At 39.0% G+C, this 17373-nt stretch overlaps 2 protein-coding genes across 2 annotated transcripts in view; both read right to left on the bottom strand.

Annotated features, from left to right (window-relative positions):
• Positions 1 to 416: 416 nt before the first annotated feature.
• LOC115633872 (ribosomal RNA-processing protein 8) lies at positions 417 to 1535 on the bottom strand. The gene has a single exon (XM_030531372.1). It carries the CDS (start codon positions 1500 to 1502, stop codon positions 462 to 464), a length of 1041 nt encoding a protein of 346 aa, XP_030387232.1. The 5' UTR covers positions 1503 to 1535; the 3' UTR covers positions 417 to 461.
• A 165-nt stretch (positions 1536 to 1700) lies between these two features.
• Positions 1701 to 17373, bottom strand: part of LOC115629288 (mitogen-activated protein kinase kinase kinase kinase 5) — a 98650-nt gene continuing 82977 nt past the window's right edge. Inside the window, exons 8-14 of the mRNA XM_030525732.1 lie at positions 6970 to 7330; positions 5196 to 5322; positions 4777 to 5130; positions 4268 to 4711; positions 3980 to 4201; positions 2965 to 3091; positions 1701 to 2890 (exon numbers count right to left, since the gene is read on the bottom strand). Coding sequence (XP_030381592.1) covers positions 2791 to 2890; positions 2965 to 3091; positions 3980 to 4201; positions 4268 to 4711; positions 4777 to 5130; positions 5196 to 5322; positions 6970 to 7330 — 1735 coding nt within the window. The 3' untranslated portion in view covers positions 1701 to 2790. The remainder of the gene's footprint in view (positions 2891 to 2964; positions 3092 to 3979; positions 4202 to 4267; positions 4712 to 4776; positions 5131 to 5195; positions 5323 to 6969; positions 7331 to 17373) is intronic.

The following is a 17373-nucleotide window of genomic DNA, read 5'->3' on the forward strand; positions in this document are numbered from 1 at the left end:
TAAGCCCAGGCATGAACATGATCAAGTTGTACAACTAAAAATTTAATTTATTCGCTATCAATATAGCTTCTAAAAGCACATTTTGGTGTTTTCAATTAAAAGTAGATTGTGGGTATTGAAGCATCAGTCAATCGTATTCTATTTTGCAAACCGCAAGCATTTATTTAATTTATGGAATAACCAAATGATTTCGGAAATTAAAGGGCTTGTTTTATATGATGAACACAAACCAATTTTGAAATGGATCGGTCCTCTTGGAGCTCTAATTCTCAAACCACTCTCGAATACTCACATGAAAAATGAAGTTTTTCGCTTAAATTTCAACTTCCTAGTTCATAGCGATGGACAGGAGGTGATTATCAACCAGTCAGTCCAGATTTTAGAGTTATTGCAAATCAGAAAGTTTTGGCTTGTTTTTGTTTGAATCCTCTACATTTATTTAATGTACAAATATATCTCCTCTACCGCTTACGGTATAGACAAGGCTTCAACGAGAACGGCTTTAACTTGGCCACCTTGCCCACATGGCGCATCTTCTTGAAGTGGAAGAAGTAAAAGAAGTTAACAGCTACATCCTTTTTGATTAGGTCAAAGCCGCAGGCACTCATGGAGCGCACAAATTCGCGCACGTCCTCGAAGCGGGATTGAATTTCAGCTATGTAGACATTTCCATGCAGCTTGAGTACGCGATTCGCTTCCAAGAGATAGTCGTTTAGATTGGTGCCCATCAGCGACAGGCAATAGACGGCCACATCCAGAGATTGCGCTTGCAGGGGAGTGGCGGTTATGTTGCAGGCAATGATGTCAGCTCGAGTGGAGACCAGGTCCATGGAGTACACTTTATTGGGCAGCGACTTCGCAAGTTTTCCATCTCCGCAACCAAAGTCGCCGATAATGGCTGTTTTGGGCAATCGCTTGAGAGTCTTGATGATGCGCTGAAGCGGATTCGCAGGCCATTTCTCCACCTGCTGCCGATAGCCGGCATGGTAGGCTTCAAAAGCGCCGCTCTCGTTGCGAAACAGTGCCTCCGCCTTGCCGCTATCCATTGTATAGAGCTGCTCATTAATGTATCGAAACCGTCCTCCCAGCAGCTCTGATTGCAGTTTACTGCTTAAGGTCGTCACTGGTGCAGGCCCCGTGTCCATGGCCTCGAGCGCAGCCTGGGCCAGCTCTGGCTTTAGTGTCAGCTTCTTGTTGGTCTTTGCCGCTGGTGGTGGTCGCTGCTTCTCTATCCGCCCACTTTTCACTTTGTGCATCGCGCGCATATCTTCGTCCACATCATCGTCCGAGGAGTCGGTGGTTGGCGGGGCCAAAGGCCCCTTGCCCACTCTGTAGCCGGTGTTTGACGGTTTTTCCGATGGATTTGTTTTCTTCTGCTTTTGTTTCTTTGGTTTTTTCTTCTTGGGTTTTTTGGCCGTACCATTACTGTTGGCTTCATGCACGGGCTTGAACTCGATGACCTCAGCGCCTTTCTCCCAAGGCGGAACAGCAAACGCGCTCATATTGTCGATTTTATTTTAAAATATTGATTAAAAACAAATTCAGAGCCCACACGTGCACTTGCACCTCGCACAATAACAAATGACAGTCTGACAAGTTGGCAGCTCTGTTCTCGGTTCGCTGGGCAGCACTATGTAGTGCTACCCAGCATTGATTCTTGGCGCGCAAATTTAAATGTAATTTAAAAGTCACTTTGTACATTTCATTTGAAATCTTTTTATTTGCACTAAACTAAAGTTCAACAAGTTTTTTTTTTAATAATTTAATTTTCGGTTTCACGCTTTTTCTTTGTATACGAGCTAATTAACTTAAAACCTAATTTAAAATATATTTTTACAACTCAAGACGCGAAAATGTGCCGTTCGGAAAATTATTTTGTTTTTTATCTTCTTACCTTACCTATGACAATCAGTTTCAATGCACAGACCATATTGCAGCCATTTACAATTTGCATTATCGTTTCCGCTTAATCTCTCACTTATTAGTTTTTAGAAAAGTCTTACTCTACTTTTTTGTTTCCCAACAAACCATTTCGGTTGTAATTTAACGCACTTTCATCAGTTTTTCAATTCAGTTTTTTTTTTCTATACGAGTAGATTTTGAGCCAATAGCCTGCATCCTTTTTTTCAAAAGCTATGAAAACATTTTCCAAACACATTCATATGCCATCAAACGGTTGCCTTTTCGATTTATACAATTGCTAAAAACTATCAAATATAGTATAATTACTAATTTCTTATACGTAATTTCATGCATTTTATTTTATTTGTTAAGTGTTTTGCTTATAATTTATTGTAGCTAATTGTTGTTTTTGAAACTTATTTGTTGGCTTTGCGGCGTTCTTAGTAAAAATTCGTATTTAAATAATTGTAGACTTTTAAGTTTAGAAATAAATTAAAGCATTTCTTCTCATACAAAACTAATTATAACGAAACGGAATTGCAATTAACGTACTTATTAAAGTGCTATTTTTTTAGGTGGCGAATTTTCATTAAATACAGCAAAAAGCGAAATTACAGTTACACATATTTTCAACGCTTCTCTAGTTCGCTTGTTGCCTTCTACAATAAATTGCGCTATGTTGCCTTCAAAGTTTATCCGTTTACTGACTGCTAATTGCGAAATACGCTTAGACCTACAAGTAATTAAATTACAGTTAATAGTTGCGTTTGTGTATGTGTGTTTGAGTCGTAGGATGATGCCCGATGACGACATCGCTTGCAAATTTAAAATTTATTGTGTACCGAATTATATTTAAAATATAACAATTTCATTACTTAAACATAGCGCCTAGTAACTGGCCTCGTGGCCGGCTAAAATGTACAAATCGTGTCCTTCTTCGCTGCCCAGCGAGCCAGTGCGAAGCAGTTGGCTCTCCAAGGCGACAACCCTGCAGGAGAAAGGGATTGATTTTCCCATTCTATAGGTTATTCAAGAATTTAACAAATTTCCATATACACTTACTTATCACTGCCCAGCAGACGATACGTGCGACTCATGTCTTTAATCTCCTGCGTTACTTCGCCGTTGCGCAGCGACTTGCCCTGCATGCCGTGCTTATGGAATGCTAATACACTGTCCGGTAAACAAACTATACATATATAAAGAGAAATCGGTTAGAGTTTGAGGATTGAGTATGCTACATATTAATGTCTATTTTTCTGTTTGTTCAAAACACTTTCTGTAAACGGGAATACGCATTTTCAGCCCCGATTTCAATTCCATTGTAGACTCTGTGATGCGGATCCATTTTGTCTATTTCGGAAAATTCTCGTTTTGCATTTGAAAGTTATCGGGAAATACTAGTGAAAATCGAGACGTCAAATCCCAAATCGAAAACAAATGTGTCAACAAATCATTTTGATAAAAAGTTCAATATACTTGTATAAGTGAAAGGACTTTAAAAAAAAGTAATAGAAATAAAATAAAATGTGTGGAACGCTCGAATAAAATTCTTAAATTTAAAAAAAAAGACATCTAAGTCTCCCTCGAAATATCTCAAATTATCTCTAAATGTATAGTAGATTCTTAAAGTTATTCTGGTAGTACAAGTATATGTATATTCTTGTTCAGGATGACAAGACAAGTCGATATAGGCAAGGCTATCAGAAAGTACAAGAGATAGAATAACAAAATCTGACAATGAGATGATCCATAGTCCGAGCAAGGACGAATTTGTTGTTTTGTTTTTCTTATGTATCAGATTTTTGTAATTTTCTTAAAAAATCTGATACACAAATTTCAGCACTAATATCCAATTAATAATATACGTAAAGGAAAATGTTTTATGGAAAGTAACATCAATTTTTTTTTCCAGGCGTTTATTAGATACTATTGTAATTTGATTAGATTTCCCTTCAGGCTTTCCTAGTTCATAAGGTTTTTTTTTAATAATCTTTATATAAAGTTTTATGTTGACAAATATAATAATAAATAAATAAATTTAAACCTGCTCTTCGTGACTGATTGTGGTACTCACCAATACTGTCCACATTGAAGTCAAAGTTCAACTGCGCCACCATCTTCTTGTGCTGCTTGGGATTCCCCTGCAACGTCACCACCTGCATCACATTTCCGTAGCACACGAGTATGGCATCCTTCTCGACCTGATGGACGCGCACCACCTTGAGGAGTTCGCGACGTGGCACAATGGTGGCCATTGCATCATAATCCTGATCCTCTGAATGGAACCAGCTGGCACCTGCACAGGAGATCGAAAAAGGTAATGAGAAGCTGAGCTTGAGATATATATTCAAAGAGCCAATACTGTTCATGTTGATGAGTTCCAGCTTGAGGCAACCATTGAGTGCCTTGCGCACACCCGTGCACACAATCGGATACTCCAGCTCCGGCGTGATGATCATCTCAAAGACGGGCGTATGTCCATTCTGGACGCAGCCATGGCCTCCTCCCAGGATGCTCATTGCTGGCCAGTCGCACTGCTTGAGCAGCATGAACTTGTTCAGTGGATCGTACCACTGCATCAAGAATATGCCGCTGGGCGTGGCACCGCACAGGTACTTGTAACCATTGTACGGATTTCGTGTCACGCAGCATTGCGTGCAGCCCTTGGTATCGGGCACCTTCGTGGTCAGCGCGAACTTGCGCGGCACCAGCCGTTCGGGAATCTTGTTCATGTGCAGTGAGAAGCGCACGGTCTGCTTGGAGTGCAGCGCCACCAGATCATGCCGATAGAGCTGACAGGACTTGCCTGCACAAAGGGAGAGATGCGAATAAGTCAGAAGCTCAAAGTAGAGCTAACACATGGCCACTTACCCGACAGACTCATCAACACATCCTTGATCACATACAGCCAGGTGGTGCGACGCGGGAACATCTGATCGATAGCCGCATCGTGCAACTCGTTCATGTTGAGGTTGTAGATGCCCTCCTCGGCTCCAATCAGCAAGTGCTGGTCGCGCGTCTCCGGGTGTATCCACGAAGCTGTGCAATGCACGCGCAACGGACACCCATTGAAGATCTTGGAGAAACAGGCGCCCATGTGCACCTTTGGCGTCGGTGGCAGTCCATTGGAAATGGGACGCGGCGGCGTATGGCGACGCCGATGTGAGCGCTTTGGTGGCACTGGCGGGGTATTGTTCAGCAGGTCGGGCTGAGCCTCTTTCTCCACTGTATGGCAAAGAAAATGGAACAGATTATCGGATAGTTGAGTTAACCGATTGCTGAAGACTTACGCTCATCTTCGTCCTGCGTGCCGCCATCGCTGAGACTGCGCGTTCGCGGCGACTTGCCAATGTCATTCAGCATGCCAATGAGTTGATCCATGGAGCTATGGCGGCGTGGAGAGTCCTCAAGCCCGTTCTAAACAAAGAAAACATAAAATTTGTTAAGAGAAGAAGTGATAGAGAAAGGAATTGTTAGAGATACTGAGATATATACGTAGAATCAAGAGTATGAGAAAGCAATGGTGATAAGGAAGAAATTATAGCGGAAAAGGAACTTGAAAGAATAAAAGGTGGGAAAATTTAATAGATAGAATGGAAAACAGGGAGAGATAATCGAAGAGAGAAATAGATATAAAGAGAGATAGAGAGATATATAAGAATAAAAGGTGGGGGGAATCTAACAGATATAATAGAAAACAGGGAGAGATACTCGTAGAGAGAAATATATATTACGAGAGATAGAGAGACATATAAGAATAAAAGGTGGGGAAATCTAACAGATAGAATGGAAAACAGGGAGAGATACTCGTAGAGAGAAATATATATTACGAGAGATAGAGAGACATATAAGAATAAAAGGTGGGGAAATCTAACAGATAGAATGGAAAACAGGGAAAGATACTCTTAGAGAGGAAATGATATAAAGAGAGATAGAGAGACATATAAGAACAAAAGGTGGGGAAATCTAACAGATAGAATGGAAAACAGGGAGAGATTCTCGTAGAGAGGAAATGATATAAAGAGAGATAGAGAGATATATAAGAATAAAAGGTGGGAAAATCTAACAGATAGAATGGAAAACAGGGAGAGATACTCGTAGAGAGAAATATATATAAAGAGAGATAGAGAGATATATAAGAATAAAAGGTGGGGAAATCTAACAGATAGAATGGAAAACAGGGAGAGATACTCGTAGAGAGAAATAGATATAAAGAGAGATAGAGAGACATATAAGAATAAAAGGTGGGAAAATCTAACAGATAGAATGGAAAACAGGGAGAGGTACTCGTAGAGAGAAATAGATATAAAGAGAGATAGAGAGATATATAAGAATAAAAGGTGGGGGGAATCTAACAGATATAATAGAAAACAGGGAGAGATACTCGTAGAGAGAAATTGATATAACGAGAGATAGAGAGACATATAAGAATAAAAGGTGGGGAAATCTAACAGATAGAATGGAAAACAGGGAGAGATACTCGTAGAGAGAAATATATATAAAGAGAGATAGAGAGATATATAAGAATAAAAGGTGGGGAAATCTAACAGATAGAATGGAAAACAGGGAGAGATACTCGTAGAGAGAAATATATATAAAGAGAGATAGAGAGATATATAAGAATAAAAGGTGGGGAAATCTAACAGATAGAATGGAAAACAGGGAGAGGTACTCGTAGAGAGAAATAGATATAAAGAGAGATAGAGAGACATATAAGAATAAAAGGTGGGAAAATCTAACAGATAGAATGGAAAACAGGGAGAGGTACTCGTAGAGAGAAATAGATATAAAGAGAGATAGAGAGATATATAAGAATAAAAGGTGGGGAAATCTAACAGATAGAATGGAAAACAGGGAGAGGTACTCGTAGAGAGGAAATAATAGTGATGAACACAGAAATTAATAACCAAAGAGAGGGCAGTGGTTATTAGATAGTAGTTACCATTCCAATAATAAAAGAATTACGTTACAGAACATAATGTAATGGATAAGTAAAATGGGAGGAAGATAGGAAGAGGAGAGATTTGGGAAATGTTCAGATATTGCTCGTTAATTTGATCTTACCAAGTTGCTCTCACGCCGATAATCACAGGTGTTGTGGTTGGTGGTGCCGCCGCTTGTTGCCTTCGGGTCTGTCGCTCCGGGCGACTCGGCCGGTACCTCGCTGTCCCTAAATGCCCGATAGTACTGCGAATAGTTGTTTGCCACACCCGAGGAGGCTGCAGCCGCCTCAGCACTCGTCGAGGCACAGTTGGAATGCAAGAAGCCATCGCCAGCTGACTGTGAGATCGCCGTAGGCGTGATAACGGAGGAGTCATGCTTGTCTAAGCCGTTGCTACCGCTGCTAGCACCGCCACCGCCGCCGCCGCCGCCACCGCTGTTGCCGCCACTGCCGCCAACGGCATCGCCACCGCGGCTATTACAGCTGGAATTATCGAGTAGTAGGAGGCGATTATAAAACGATGCTGATGAAGAGGATGCGGCGGATGAGTTGGTGCTGGATGAAAGCAAATGACCATGGCCATGGCCATTGGCCGACGGCGCTGCATTCGCACCGGCTGAGGCCGACGTCGCCTGTAGATGTTGCTGTTGTAGTTGTTGTTGCTGCTGCTGTTGGGCAGCAGCTGACGAGGCGGCGGCCGCCGCCGACCGATAATTGCTGCTGTGGCGCAAATAGTGTGCAGCGGAGGCGGAACAGCCAGCAGCGGCGGCAGTGGAACCAGAACTCGCAACAGTGGCAGTGGCAGCGGCAGCAGCAGCAGAAGTCGATGCAATGTTCAAATCGGCGTCCTGCTCCTCGTTGCCATCACCAATGCTTGTGGTGCGCAAGTTCGAGAGCCCCAAATAGGCACTCAGACCAGGCATCGACGCTAGCGAGGCGGATGTGGTCATCAGACTGGAGGAGTTGCTTATAGCTGTGGTTGCAGTCACAGACGCCGCCGCCACCGATGCTGACGAGGACAAGGCATTGCTGCTGCTGATGGACGAAGTCAGTGCGGTTTGGTGGTGATGGTGGTGCTGTTGTTGTTGTTGTTGTTGTTGCTGATTGTGGGTGTGATGATGATGATGATGATGTTGTTGCTGTAGATGTTGTGGTTGTTGCTGCTGCTGTTGATGATGGTAATGGTGATGGCTGCTATTGTTGCTGCTGCTGCTGCTGCTGTTGACGCCACTGCCGTTTGTTGTGGCACCGTTGGCGCCACCGCCAGTACCGCCGGTGGTGCCAACACTGCTGCTGCCACTGCCACCGCCACCGCCTCCGCCACCGCCATTGCCGCCGTTGTGCGCGCAGCTGCACTCGATACCGAGTAAATCTTTGGTGTCATTCAATGGCAAAGTTGCTCTGCAGAACGTTGCACAGGTGAGTCAAGAGAGGGCGAGAGATAGAGGCGAGGAGAAAGAGAAAGAAAGAGAAAGCCAGAGTGTTTCATTTGAGCTTTAACTTTACAAAATTTGCACATCCTATGCACGCAAACAGGGAGTTTGGGGCAAGGTCGTCGCGGGGCAGGGGTACTGGGCAGATTATGTTCTTTTGTCTGTCTATGTGGCCCAAAGGGGGGTGGTGGGTGGTAAGTGGGTGGTTTCGTGCGTGTGCGGCTTTTCGTGTAACGTGGTCTCTTGAAGGTGTGAGGTTATTTGGCATCCTCATGTTATTGTTAAGTGGCGCCTGCTTGGTTAGTGTGTGTGCGTGTGTGGGTGTGTGAGATGTATGGACGAGTGGTCGGGTCGAGTGGGGCAGTGTTTTGATACGCTTAAGGCTAAAGAAGTTTCAGTTAACTATTATTATTTGTTTAGCTGTGGCTCTTGTGTTATTTTTGGAATGCAACGCATGCAAGCACATTACACTGGTGTACATAAATGGAATTTAAAACAACTTTTAACGCTCAGTCCAATGTTTTTTAAAATGCAATGTGCTAAAAAATGAACATACTCGTAGATTGCATGAAAATTTAAATGAAAGATTGACTTTGCTAAATGAAATGCCAAAAAAAAAAAAAAAAAAACTATGAATAGGAATTTATAATGAACCAGCTAGTAGAGGAAAATATATTTTTGTAAATTTCAAAATGTGGTCGTAGTTTGCCAAACCGAATATAAATGTTTTGCAATTTTGAAGAATGAATTAAATAAAATTCGAAAGCAAACATAGTAAAAGCTGTATTTTCTTCAAACATTTTCAAATAAAAAGGCTGCATTTTTTTAATGTAAAGACTATCAAAGATCCAAAAAACTAGACCGAATAAAAAGTTGTTCTCCACTCGATGAAAAAAGTACCATTAAAGTAATGTTATTTCTCTGATTTCTCTGGTGGTGATATTTTGAATATTTGATATTCTGAATACAAGTTTCATATTTTTAAAGACACAATTGATATTTTTTCTCTACTAATATATTAATTGGCTATCATTACAGACTAACCATACTCTTTAAATCAAATTTGATACATCTTGCCTTTATCTTTGTACCTATTTGAGTAATGATTCTACATTAATTCGATATTTTGATTTCGATAAAGGTCCTGTAATTTTAATTTCCAAACCGCTATTCATGTGGGCACCAAAAATAAATATACTTGTTAAAAACAGAAACAAGCCTGCCGTTTGCATTATTAAATCAGTTTGTGTGTCCTTTCAAATATCCTGGCCTAATTCAATTTTCCTTACAACATTTCTCCATGCTGCACCTGCACATTTATGTATAAAAGCACTTTTGCAATTATCTGTTCGGAATAAACCTTTGGCTTCCAATTTTCGCGGTGACCACAAAGCTTTGTTTTGGGCCGCAGCGCGAGTAAGCGGATTAAACCGTTAATTAAATTATGGTGCGTCCATTATGCATGTCCTTCGAAATGGCTGCAGCCCACAGCTATTCCTGACGTTGCCTGGCAAAGGTGATTTGTTTTCGTTTTCAAAAACAAACCAAAACATGTGCACAACTAGCGATAGAGCATAAGTAAATAATATATTAGGTGGCTATAAATAATGCATGATATGCAAATAAAATTCTCAAAAGATACATGAAACATGAAGAGAGAACGAAGCTCACACACATACAAGTACATACATGAATAAATACAAATACACAAACATACACACATATAATACATACATACAGGCATAGTGCGTTACGGCACGTTTGGCCAAGAGAAAATGCTAACATAAAACAAAAACTGCCTCACATACTCGTACCATACTATACATGAATGCACACAAAACACGAAGAAGAGAAATTGCCGGGAAATAAATTAATTCTAAAAACAAAATTGCCGAGCAATTCTCAAGAAAAAAACATGAAAAATATAACAGAATACACAAATAAAATAAAGCAAAAATTTGACTGAAAAATCTTAGCGCCATTCAATGTAATGACGTTGGAGTTCAAGTGGGCGGGGTCTGGGCGGTGTCTGGGAGGGACAATATCGTTGCTGCCGCTTCGGAATTACTTATTTTTGAATTTTCATTTCATGTTATTAAAATAATTGCATTTTATTTTGCGTGAAAATTCTCCAAGCATACAATTTGCCAACATTTTGTTGTTGTTGCCCCACAAACGCCCGAACTTATGCTTTCCCTCACATACTTGTACACCCGACCCATCAGTGTTGTTCTTTGGCCTTATGGTTCATAGCACTGATTGTTTAGACCTTCATGAGATTATGTCAGCGATTTCTAGCCATTTAAGGGACAAATGGCATAATATAGTAAGTGCTGGGCCGAAAATAAAATACTCTTGGGAGGCAGTTCGTTTTGTTATTGACTTGATGAGGAGGTGTTTTTTGAAAAAATATATATAGAATTATTTGACTCTAATACAACAAGAATGAAGGACGCTGATAATACGGCTGATTCCCTAAAAAAAATGTATAATTGGTGTATGTTTGAAAAAAAAATTCGATTGGGAACACTACAGAATATTTTCAATTTAAATTTGATTTACTACAGCAAGTTATTATCGAATTACAGAATTTACAAATTTAATTAGATTAGATTAGAAATGTTCCCGGTAATTATAATTACGGATGTCCATTGAAAATAAACTTAAGAATTTAAAGAATTCAGTTTTCATTACATTTCGTCAATCTTCAAGTTTAGGTTTATGCTTCAACAGCAGATGCTTCTTTACGAATATTTGGGACATGTCTCACCAAACAGGTGATAATTACTTAATTCAGATAATGGTCGTTATAATTTTGTTATACTCGATAGCGAATGAAAAATCAAAAATTCATAGATGAGTGCGGATAAAATGTAGATTGAAATGCTTGCAGAATAGAACGAGAACTGAATACAATAATTACTTTATTTAAATCCCGAAATGTAAATAAGTTGAATCTACGCTGATACATATTTGGACCAAAATAAAAGTAAGCTATATTTATTCAATCGTTAATTCCAATAACGCATTTCATTATACTATACAATATAGTTTTGCCATCTGTTAAATTGAATAAGATTGCTGGCATACCCGTTTATCAGCTGCTCACAACAAAAGCGACAAATAAACGCAACGTGTGGAATTTTTGTGCGTCCCTCTATTGGGTTTATTTGCAGCAATAATAATAACAATAAAAACAATGTGCCGGCCATTTGCACACATCAAATAAATAAACAATAAAAATTGAAAAAAGGGTAGCTGCAAACGGTCACCATTGGTAGATGGAAAAATGTCGCCTAGCAAGATCTAGTGCGCGTTTCATGGCATAAATTTTCATGTTCTGTATACGCACAAATTTGCTGTATAAATTAGTTGAAAATTGTCCGGGTTGTGTTTACATTGTGCTGTCGAAGGACACGGCAAATGGCAAATAATTGAGACATTGATGGGGCAACATCAACATCAACAACAACTTACAACAATGCGGCAAGCGGTCACACTCTGCGCATACGTAATGTGGTCAACGAAAACGCTCGCTAAATATTTCAGCCTCGACAAATTCCAAAGCCACACAAAGGCAAAACTTAAGAGTATTATCTAGTAGTATGAGCAAACATGAAAAACGCACAATAACCCAACAAAGATATGAAAAGTTATAAGAAAATTATGAAAGAATGCTGGCAACAATGAACAGTAAAAAAATGAAGGAAAATATGGCAACGTAACGAAGTTATGAACGAAAAGCAAACAAAAGGAATATAATTTGGGAAAACAACTAAATTATAAAGAAAAATAGCAACTTAATATGGCTTCAAAAGGAAAAACAAAGAAAAAACAACAAAGAAAAATGTGAAACAAAACAATAAGCTTTGGTCTGCTTTTTATTTACAAGAGAAGTGGAGGGTGGGAGGTGTGAAAAGGCTCCTATTGTATGTAGTTTATAATAAACTGACAAGACCATATAGTATGATGATGCGCCTGCCAAGGCTCTTATAGCATAGATAATTAAGTTCCCAATGAAAATCATGTAAATGTGTGGAATAAGTTTGTAAACATTTTCGGCGTGGTTTCGTTTGAGTACCCTTGCAATTATGAAGCTTCCAAGTTTAAGTATGGTTAAGAGTATTATGTTAAGGAGTTCAAAAAAAAAAAAAAAATTATTTGAATGACATTTCGATAGCATATTGCTTTTAATCAACAAAGTTATATGCGGGTTTATATGTAGATATGATGAGCGAAACCAGTTTAACAGTTTCAAGCAAATTTTTTGCAGCCATATTTTTTGATGTTTTCGATCAAATTTGATTATAGAAGTATGTTTCATTATTATTATTTGTGTTTTATTATTAATCGAGACATCTACAAGGTGCATCTGAATATGCGCAGAACCACATTCTGTTTCAAAAGCTAACAATCGGGTGAATAGAAACCGAGCATATAAAGCAATATGTTACCGGTACAACAAGGACCAAAAACTGTTTAAAATTCAGAATTCGACAAACATCATTAAGGAGGTAAACAATTTACAAAACTTCTAGTACATTTTGTGATCAATCGTGCTGTTATCAATAAGATCCTGAAAACAAGCGTTAAAGTGCGAAATCGAAGCACAAAGATGACCCAAAACACAAAACCAGAAAAAAATGGTAGGAAAATTAAAAAATGAACACAATGCTGAATTGTGACTACGATTTGAAGGGGATTATTATTGGAATTTGGCCAAACTTTGTTATTTGGGTTGGTGTTTTAAATATCGTTAACAAGGAAGTTATAGTTAGTTGTCGGCACTTGTGATAGATCGGCACTTCTGTTTGATTTTATTTTAAAAGAAAACCTCGCACGACTATTATTTTTCCAAAAAATTATTTAAGCTTTAACTATTTTTTATAAAGTCAATTTCGCTTTGGGATACACCTTGTAGTTAGTTATAAATTCCGATAGAGATATATCCATAATAACACATGCATTTCTTGTTAACAAATAGCATATATCCTGTTGAAGACAAAGCAAGTATTCGACAATTATCTTGCTTAGTTTGAAATGCAGCGACAAATGATTGATTCGAACGTTTTTCGGTGCCAAGTTTTTGGGATTAGTTTCAAAATTCGATTACCCGATCCATGTACATAGTTCCAACATTGAAATTGAAATAATTTCGATATCCTTGCTTTGTTTCTAAAACAGTCTGATTAACTAAATGTCATTCATTGACTAATCAATAATAAAGCAAATCTGTATTACACATAAATAAATAGAGACTCAGAGATATGCTGGCAAGAGTATTTAAGCTTCGGTTAGCCGAAGCTAGCATTTCCACTTACTTGATATTATTTAAGTGAAAATTGCCTGCTGAGGCTCATGAAATAAACTTAACGTTAAATCAAAGTCAACTAGGTAGAGAGTGGGTGTTGGTGGATGTTCGTGAGTGTGTGGTTTACAAGTATGTGTGCGTGTGTATGTAGATTGTTGGTGAATGGCCGCTCCTGTGTATATGTGTGGGTGTGTGCGTGTGTGGTTGCAAAAGTAAGTTAAGGTTTTGAGTTGTGGGTTGGTGGGAGCTCTATGGTTACGTTGCGGTTTTTTCGAGCTAAGTCTTACGTAGAGTTTTTTTTTTTTTTTTTTGTTTGCATTGTTCTCGTGTGAATAACAACAAACTATTGTTGAGCATAAAACACACAAAAATGATTTTCTTTTGGTGTAGTTACCTTAGCTTTAGCTCCTCATCAATATACTGTAAGAGGCTCCTACAAAAATTAAACACAAGAAAAAAATACGAAAAAAAGAGAAACAGAAAATCAACAAAAATTCAATCGTCATTGTTAAGATTTAGTTTAGAAAAAGTAAAATACAAAATTCAATATAAGTTTATCCAACAAAAATGCATTTTAGTAGAATAGTATTCCTGATAAATGAAAATTAATGCCCCATCATCATAGTTTACTTCTTATAAATACATAAGTATATATTGAATAAAATATTCAAACTTTCAACAGTTGTGTATGTGTGTGTGTGTAAGCTGTAAAAACTATATAAATTACGGTTAAAAAGTGCAGGAATTAAACAAACTCAATTCTAGATTTAATAATAGAGAATATTTGTAGCGCCAGAAGAGGGAGCAAGTCCGAAATCGAATATTTTATGCATGCAGCCATTTTTTTGTCTCAGAAGGAAATGGTGGGGAAAGTGGAAGCTTAGAGAACGGAGCGGAACATTAAACGCATTCCCAGGCACGCCTAATTAAACGCATAAACTAATTTTCAGCGCATAATTTGCCATTTTTCATTTCTTTTATTTTTGCTTGAGCACATTTTGTTGTTGTTTTTCGTTTTTGTAAAGAAAATGGAAAAAGGTTCAAGAGCGGCTGTTGAAAATATAGGAGAATTAGGCATCTCTTTTTATTCTTTAAGGCAATTAATAATGTTTGTTGCCTTTTCGGCCAAAAAACTGACGGTCTTGTTTATTTTTATGACGTTTTAAATGAAATTAAGCATGACGATGATGTTGGCGGTAGCGGTAGGGGCAGTGGCAGCGGCCGTGGCAGTGGCAACAACAGCAGCCGCGAGGCAGACATAAGAAAAACAAAAAGCGTGTCAAAAAGGCGTAAGGCAAAAGGTCTGTGTGTGAGTACCAATTGGAAACTTTTCGGGCGCCGTTTTTCGGCGTGTCTAGGCGTTGTGGGCGGGGCTACTTGGCTACTGCTCAACAATCAGCAATGGCAATGTCTAGGACTCATATTATGGGTGTGTGTATACAGTACATAAAAATTGCCGCTGTCGTTTTTATGGCATCAATAAAAAGAAAAAACCAAACAAAATGGCGGCTCACAGACAAATACACACTCACGACTGAATGTGGCGCCCACTCATATGCATAGACAAGCTAAAGCTGCTTGTCTGCATTGGCATTATGTCCATGGTTGTCTGCCCTTCCAAGTATGGGTGGTGTTGGCGGAGGCGCCGTTCGAGTGTTTGCCCATTGCAGGCGCACACATAACTTGAAATGGCGGCTGTGCTGCTGCTTATTAAAGGTTGCTTTGTGAGCGAACTTAGACCAGACACGAAAGTGTAAACACTTGAACTGACTTCAAATACATGACGCTCTTTGAGAGCATCTGGCTGTCTGCCTGTCTTCGCGTCTATCTATCAATTGGAGTGCGGAAGAGTTGCTTTTATGTTGCACAAACTGATAGAAAGCGCAACATGACATAGATATGTATGTATGTGTATGTGTTGGGAACTGCCAACTGCCAGGGCCACTTGAGCCAAGCTCGTGCGCACTCGTCTCTTTTGTTATGCGCACTAATTGATTTCTTGGAAAAGTTTTCGCTACTACTGCCTCTGCTTCTGCTTTCGTGCAATATTTCGTTGCTGCCGCTGCTGCTTCACTTTTGTTTTAATAATTCACATTTGTTGCTAGTTTCAAGTCCTGTAAAAGTCTAACTACATAGTACGCATTGTATACGTATGTATGTATGTGTGTATAAGTGTGTGTATATGTATGTGTTTGTGTGTGCTTGCTCATTTTTATTGCTTCGCAAAAGTTGCGTCCTTCTTGACTTGCCTTGTCTTTGCTTATTAACACAGCTCTTATTAAATGTGTAGCATACTTTTGAGCGTAATGGAATGCAATGCAGAACCAACGATAAATTTCAATTAACGGCCAAAGAAGCTGCAACCGAACGGCGTGGTACACTAGTAAATTGTTCAAAAATGTTGCCACTAGTCAATCAAAAAGTTTTCCAATCTATTTTATATTTGGTTTCAGATCGAAAAAGGTCTTCAAATAAGAAAACTAAGCTTATTGAGCTTGGAAGTCACTTCAATTTATTTATTTTGCATTTGTGAATGATGTGAATATAAATTTTCAATTTATTGAATGTAAGGTAATGCTGTCTTCTTTCCATTTAAGCAAAAGTCGATTTTAAAAATCGCCTCCAAAAGCGAATTATCCTCATTATTCGAGTCTAACTCTCAAAATATGTTCGTATACTATATATTTACCGACACATGGCCATTTATCAAATGCACGTCACTTTCAGTAATTACATATGAAAAATGCAAAGCCTGGCACGTAAAATGAACTAGGAACTGCAATAAAATTGCACAAACAAAATATGAAAGTAAACGCAGACAAGCGCGCACAGCTCGCACACAGATGAACGTGCTTGGAAAATACAAAAAAAAAAAGCAGTAGAAGGGGAAGAACAAGAACACAAACTACATAAAATATAAAGCCGAAACCATAGTTGGTAGCCGAGCAAATTACAAGCGGCACGTGCGGCAATGTAACTGTGTCAAAATATAAGCAAAGACCACCATCATAGTCGCACTTTTAGGCAGTCAGGGAAGCGCAGTGGCTAAAAAGTTTGCAGCTGTACAAAAAGCACAACATGCCGCGCGGCCACGACCAGCCAAAATGACATTAATGTGGAACTTGCACGAGCAACAGTCGCAAGGAAAGGCGGCAAGTTCAAATTTTGTTTGAATTAAGCAAAAGAAAATTGCAGCAAATGATGCTCAGGCTGAGGCTGTGGCTGCAGCACGAAAAGCTCTGAAGCTCTAACCTTAAAGACATGTTCATTATCAATGTGCCGCTAAGTTTTGGGCGTGCTACAGTAGGACTAAAAGTAAATAAAGAGAGAGAGAGAGAAAGACAGAGATAATAAGATAGAAAGTGTAATAAAAGTATAGGCAGATACAAAATGTAACCAAAACCCTGGAAAGGAAGAAACACAGTAAGCAAAGCAGCGCAGCTCACGCAAAAATGAAACTAAAGCTGGCGAATTAAACATGTTGCAAGTTGTAAGTATACATGTATGTGTATGTGTTTGTGTTTGATTGTATGTAAGAGTTTGTTTATGTGTGTGTGTGTGAGAAAGAGAGTTAAGTAACAAAATGCCATTAACAAACTAAATTGTAGCAATTAACTAACAACTGGCAACAAATAGCAAACGCAAGTCTTTCATAAAGCAGCCATAAAAAGTGTAGCATAGTTTCAGGCATCAGCTCTGCTTCTTATTCCTCATCAGTAACAACCTTTTTCAAAAGCGTCGCTCCGCACACAGAGTTACATAGCGACTAAAATTCAATTTCA

This window comes from Scaptodrosophila lebanonensis, unplaced genomic scaffold (assembly GCF_003285725.1).
Source record: "Scaptodrosophila lebanonensis strain 11010-0011.00,11010-0021.00 unplaced genomic scaffold, SlebRS2 tig00000001-arrow-pilon, whole genome shotgun sequence".
Lineage (NCBI taxonomy): Eukaryota > Metazoa > Arthropoda > Insecta > Diptera > Drosophilidae > Scaptodrosophila > Scaptodrosophila lebanonensis.